This window comes from Rutidosis leptorrhynchoides, chromosome 11 (genome assembly GCF_046630445.1).
Source record: "Rutidosis leptorrhynchoides isolate AG116_Rl617_1_P2 chromosome 11, CSIRO_AGI_Rlap_v1, whole genome shotgun sequence".
NCBI classification, from domain to species: Eukaryota; Viridiplantae; Streptophyta; class Magnoliopsida; order Asterales; family Asteraceae; genus Rutidosis; species Rutidosis leptorrhynchoides.
Window position 1 is genome coordinate 27,300,907 of NC_092343.1, and position 6,749 is coordinate 27,307,655.

The 6,749-nt window shown below is 36.2% G+C and overlaps 1 protein-coding gene across 1 annotated transcript; it reads left to right on the forward strand.

The window, feature by feature from the left end:
- Window positions 1-1,522: 1,522 nt before the first annotated feature.
- Window positions 1,523-6,480, forward strand: LOC139876287 (uncharacterized). The gene is made up of 3 exons (XM_071863590.1): window positions 1,523-1,899; window positions 2,076-3,493; window positions 4,202-6,480. The coding sequence occupies exons 2-3, from the start codon at window positions 2,133-2,135 to the stop codon at window positions 6,222-6,224; spliced, it is 3,384 nt and encodes a 1,127-aa protein (XP_071719691.1). The 5' UTR covers window positions 1,523-1,899; window positions 2,076-2,132; the 3' UTR covers window positions 6,225-6,480.
- Window positions 6,481-6,749: the final 269 nt, after the last annotated feature.

The following is a 6,749-nucleotide window of genomic DNA, read 5'->3' on the forward strand; positions in this document are numbered from 1 at the left end:
TATACTTAATGATATGTTTACTTATCCTAATACCATGTTAATTATATATATATCCATATATATAACATCATATAGTTTTTACAAGTTTTAACGTTCGTGAATCACCGGTCAACTTGAGTGGTCAATTGTCTATATGAAATCTATTTCACTTAATCAAGTCTTAACAAGTTTGATTGCTTAACATGTTGGAAACACTTAATCATGTAAATAACAATTTCATTTAATATATATAAACATGGAAAAGTTCGGGTCACTACAGTTTTACCCTTCTATTACAAAGTTGAAAGTTGTGTATTAAACCATGAGTTCACGAGTTGAATGATCATTAGGCCCAAATGAACCTTTAGTCAGTTCCATAACTTGTAGGAAGGGCCTAATGGGCTTTAAATGCAGCCAACCCAAACTTCTTTTTTCTTCCTATTCTTTAAAATTTCAAAAAAGTTCGGCTATGGTCTCTATTCTCTCCCTAGGATGATTTATATTATAAAGTCGACATTTTAATTATTTAACCATCTATAATCCTTTGCATGTTTGTAGATTTACCAAACTAAAAGTAAAACGTGAAGGACTTGTTGACAAAAGTCTCTCATATTGAAGAACTAAAGTATATGTGTATGTCTAAAGCTTAAATATGTGTATACCCAATGGCGGAAGTAAGTGGGGACAAGCGGGGGCAGATGCTCCCAGTAAATTTCAAATTTTTAATGCAAAATTTTTCAATTTTTTCTTGATGTCCCAGTGAATTTTTTCTTGCTCAAAAGTCTTCATATTTTGCCCACAAAGTCTCCATATTTTGCTCAAAAACCTCTGTTTTTTTCCTTAAAAATCTCCATAGTTTGCTCAAGAGCCTACGTTTTTGCCCAAAAGATTTCATATTTTGCCCAAAAAAGGTTGATACGCCTTTAAAAAAAATCCGCCCGATCGAAAAAATTTCTGATTCCGCCATTGTCGCCACTATGTATACCAACATGATTCACACATATTTAAAAAGAACAACATGAACTATTTAAACCACATAGGACTAAAAATTTTAATAGTTATTTTTCTAACGAGATAACTGCATGGGACTAAAAATATGAATAGTAAATTTTAATGCGGACCTTTAGAAGTATCGTAAAACGTTAAAGCAATAGTAAAAGAACTCAACAAAATCGTCGAAACTTGGCTTCAATGGTATGGGGTGGATCCAACTTGGGTACTTACTAACTCAAATTCGATTCCCACTCCAATTAGAGAGTTTCCAACATTTAATTATACTGTTAACATTTATGCGATTTGGAAAAGTTTCTGGGGGGTTTCCCAACCTTCGATGGTAAAAATCGTCGTGAATTGGGTTTCCTTTTAACTGAGAGTATTCGATGTCAATATCGCCGTTAAAAAAACTCAACAAAACAATAAAAATAAAAAATAACAGAACAAAATAAATATACAATATTAATAATTAACAATCAATAATAAATAGTTAGTTATTTAAAAATTTTAACAAAGCTGAGTTTTTAATTTTCTTCACAACATCAACCGACTCGACTGAGTCACTCACTCAGTCTCTCCTCCTCCAACACCAAAAAATCACCATCTCCCCCCTCTCTGCAATCCTACACGCTTCTTTTTACTAACCCTAATTTCCCCTTTTTTTGTTTTTTCTTTAATTACCCACAAAATCAAACGGCCCATATCTCTCCACGTCTTCATCATCACTGTCATCTTTCTTCTTCTTTTTCTCTTCAACTATTTATCTGTTACCTCACAAAAGTATATTCCTTTAAGATCCCTTTTCTAGGGTTTGTTACACACACTTAAAGTTCTCGTTAATAAAACTCGAAATTAGAGAAATTAATCTTTTTTCTTCGAATTCAATCATCATCTGAGCTTCCGCTACCCGGGTTTAGCACAATTAAGGTAATTCATCGATCTAATCTCAATATTTTATATTATTGTAATGTGTTTATGCCTTTTTTTTTCAAGATTTTGTGTATTATGTTTCCTCTGATGATTAGTACTGTAATTTTGTGAATTTATTGCATTGTTTGTGGTTTCTGTTAATGGGTATTTGTCAATTTTTGATTTTGATTTAGGGTTTGTGATGAATTAAAGGAACCTGAATTGGGTTGATAAAATCTTGAAATTCTTGGATGGCGATTGAAAAGAATAGCTTTAAACTTGTTCCGAGTGGTACTAGATTAGATTCCGAGTTTATGTCTCGTAGTAGGGAAGAAAGTATGTCTAGTGCACATGATGAATTTGAAACAAGAGGGGGTATTAATTTGGATGATGAAGAAGATGATTACGATGATTGTGATTCGGGCGCAGGTTCGGATGATTTCGATTTGCTCGAATTGGGTGAAACTGGGGAAGAGTTTTGTCAAATTGGGGATCAAACTTGTAGCATTCCATTTGAGCTGTATGATCTTTCGGGGTTAGAAGATATTTTGTCAATGGATGTTTGGAATGATGTTTTGACGGAAGACGAACGGTTAGGTCTTACAAAATATCTCCCTGATATGGACCAAGAACATTTTATGCGAACAATGAAAGAACTTTTTACGGGTAGTAATTTTCATTTTGGGGTTCCAATTAATAAGCTTTTTGAGATGTTAAAAGGAGGTTTATGTGAACCGAGAGTTTCACTTTATCGACAAGGGCTCGTGTTCTTTGAGAGACAACGACACTATCATATCATTAAAAAACATCAAAACACGATGGTCAATAACCTCGTACAAATGCGTGAAGCGTGGTCAAAGTGTCGAGGGTACAGCATTGACGAAAAGCTTCGTGTGTTGAATATCATGAAAAGTCAAAAGAGCTTAGTGTATGAAAAAATGGAAGACTTGGATACCGATTCTTCAGAAGAATCTGCAGATGGTGTATGGAGCAATAAGAAGATAAAAGATCACAAATCGGGTCCGGGTCTGGATCCGGGTCGGGCTCATTATTCCACTTATCAATCCAGTCCAACATTAGCTTTAGAACCTGCAAATTTTGGGAAGCCAAACCGGAAAGGAACCTTAAAGGTTTCGGGCTCGAAAATGGCTAACACCAAAGAACAGATAAGCCCGTTTTCTCCCATTGAATCAAAACCCGGGCCTTCGGGCTCATCATCAGCTCTTCACCGACAAATGAGGGATTATTATGAAGAGAAATCGATGTATGATGTCACTGTTCATCGAGATAGTAATTTGACAGATAAAGTTGGGAAAAAGTATAAAGATTTTAGGGTTGCAGAATTACCCGAATCTTTTATGGGGTTATCTGATATGAATACATATGGTAGAAATAAAACTGTAAATCAGTTGTCAGATATTAAAGTGTTGACTGCAAAACCATCTAATTCAAGATACTCGTATGATTACGGAAAGAAGTTTAAACGTTCTGAGAATAATCAGAAAATTGGCAGTTTTAATCCCTCACAGATAGATATACAACAAGATATGTATTCTGGAGGTGACCCGTTTTGGCACAATCAATCACAAGAACACATGAATCTACCATACAGGTATGTAGATTCGAATCTTAAGAACACATGTGTTTGTATTTGTTTTAAAACTGCTTATTTGATAGTCAGCTTTTGATGTTATGATAAATTGATTCTGCTTGTAACTAAATTAATTTTATAATAACGAGGGTGTAATCGAGTCGTGCCGAGCTGAGCACGTGAGATATTTTAGAAGCTCGATCTTGGCTCGGGTTGATCCGATTTATCACATATATATTTACATATTTAGTACTTTATTTTTTTTCAATGTACATGCAATACATTTGTATTTTAAGTAAAGTAAATACAACAATATTAATATGTATTTTTATCATCAATTAATAATGATCTTATTACTCTATATATATACATATATATATAATCATTAATATTAGTCAATTATGTAACTATATACTTTTATTAAACGAGACGGAAAGGGGAATGAAGACAGTTATTCTAGTGATGTACAATTTCACATTGTTATATGTAAATTATTGATTATTGATGGGGTGATGAGCTTATTTGGGCTTAATCTAATTTATTAAACGAACTCGTAGATATGTTTAAGCTTGGCTCAAGTTAGCGCGTTTGCACACATTATTAAGAACCAAATAATGAGTGTTTGATGATCAATATTTGCAACTTGCAAGCTGAACATAAATGATTTAAACAACCTTTTAAAGATCTTTTGATTAAAAAAGTTAACGACTTTTTGCATGTGGACAACAGGATGGGTGCGAAAAAGGGCAGAGCCGTTTCTACACAAAACGGAGAACTTGTGGAAGCTGCTGAAGTTATGAGACTGCTCGCAAAAGGTGAAGAAACGGAATCGGATTCTTCTGAACAATTTGATGAAGATGAAGATGATAATAATCCTTTGATGAGAAGCAAATGGGCTTACCCAAGTGGTGCGAGTATGAAATCGGGCCCAAGTTATAAAAAGCCCAAACTTGGTGGAAAGAATAGTAATATAAACGTTAGAGATCTCGACATGCCGCTGCAAAGTTTAAAAAAGAACGGTGATTTTCAAGTTTCGTCAAGAAAAACATATCCCGGTGGGAAGAAGCAAAAAGGAGAATTTGGGCCACGAATGCACGTTAACGATTATGCTCTTAAAAAAGGTCAAATGATGGAAGGTTATGGTCAAGATCATCATGAAATGATGGATGTAAGGTTATTAGGGTGCAATTCAGGGTCGAAAAAACGGAAGGTTAAAGATGAGATCATGTACATCGACAATCATGATCAAGAAAGTTACTTTCATGGTCAACTCGGGTCAATGAAAAGTGTAGGGAAGAGGAAATGGGCTGAAGAGATACCGTTTGAAAACGTGATTCCCGAGGCACCGGTTATCGATATTGTGGAGGAAGATGAAATTAAAATAGTTAAAAAACCGTTTACGCCAATTACTCCTACGGTTCACACGGGATTTTCGTTTTCGATTATACATTTATTATCGGCTGTACGAATGGCAATGGTTACTTTACTACCCGAAGATAATGTAAACGAAAATAAACCGGAAGTTGTTGATAAAGATCAAGGTGCGGCTAGTATTGATCCTAATGTAAACCCGAACGTCCCTTCTTTGACCGTTAAGGATATAGTCAACCGTGTGAGGTCAAACCCGGGTGACCCGTGTATTCTTGAAACGCAAGAACCACTTCAAGATTTGGTGCGAGGGGTTTTGAAGATATTTGGGTCAAAAACCGCACCTTTAGGAGCTAAGGGTTGGAAAGCGCTCGTGTCATATAAAAAGTCAATCAAAAGCTGGTCATGGGTGGGGCCCGTTTCACCGATTTCGCAAGACCAGGAGATCGTTGAGGAAGTAACGGCTCCCGAAACGTGGGGCCTACCTCACAAAATGCTCGTTAAATTAGTCGATTCGTTTGCGAATTGGCTTAAAAGCGGTCAAGAAACGTTGCAACAAATCGGGAGTCTTCCTCCTCCGCCGTTGACTTTAATGCAACAAAATTTAGACGAAAAAGAACGTTTTCGTGACTTACGGGCTCAAAAAAGTCTCAACACGATAAACCCGACATCAGACGAGGTTCGCGAGTATTTTCGTAAAGAAGAAGTTTTAAGATATTTAATACCCGATCGGGTTTTTGCGTATACAGCCGCAGACGGTAAAAAGTCAACCGTAGCTCCCTCGCGAAAGGGTGCGGGAAAACCGACTTCGAAAGCCAGGGACCATTTTATGCTGAAAAAGGACCGGCCCCCGCACGTGACCATTTTGTGCCTGGTTCGAGACGCGGCTGCACGGTTACCGGGGAGTATCGGAACACGAGCCGATGTTTGTACTTTGATTCGGGACTCACAATACATAGTTGAAGAAGTATCCGATGCTCAAGTGAATCAAGTGGTTAGCGGTGCGTTGGACCGTTTGCATTATGAGCGGGACCCGTGTGTTCAATTCGATGGGGAACGAAAGCTTTGGGTTTATTTGCATAGAGAACGAGAAGAAGAAGATTTCGACGATGATGGGACTTCGTCGACCAAAAAATGGAAACGACCAAAGAAAGGTTTGGTTGAGGCTGGTGATCAGGGTACGGTTACAGATCAGGGTGCGATTACGTTGGCTTGTTATGGAAGTGGTGAGCAAAGTGGGCCCGGGTTGAGTTCTGACCTGAATGTTGAACCATCCAGCATCATTGAAGGTCCTTCTATGTTAGATAACGTGTTAGTATGTGATGACAACCGAGAGACTGATAAAAAAGACGTTGAGCTTTTGAACACTACTAGTATATCTTGATGAATATTGTTAAGGTAAAAAAAGTCTCGATACGTACTCTTATATTGGTGATAGTTTTTGAGATTATGTGAGAAAATGTAATGGTGGATTTTACTATATTATATTGAAGGTAGGAAGTTGCAGGTTGATATGGTTTTATAAATGATGTAGGAATAAAGTGAACAGAAACAAATGGATTTTTGATATAGAATTGTGTACAAGATGCGCATGATTAAAGTCTTGGTGATCAATATGTAGTTTGGTATATAGCATTAATGTTTTTGTTTTTATGCTTTAACAAGCTTGTATGATTTGATATGCAAATATGGTGGACTAATTTTTTTTTTTTTTTTTTTTTTTTTTTGGCATATGAGCGTGATTTATGAGCTGTACACCTTGTGAAAAGAGTTTTATAAGAAAATACACCTTTTTTATCTTTTATTTTTACAAAATACATAGTTCGTCTGTTACAATCTTTGTTCGGACTCCTCGTGACTTGTTTATTCCCAAGTGACACCATTACATACTTGTTAACTAAGTCCGAAC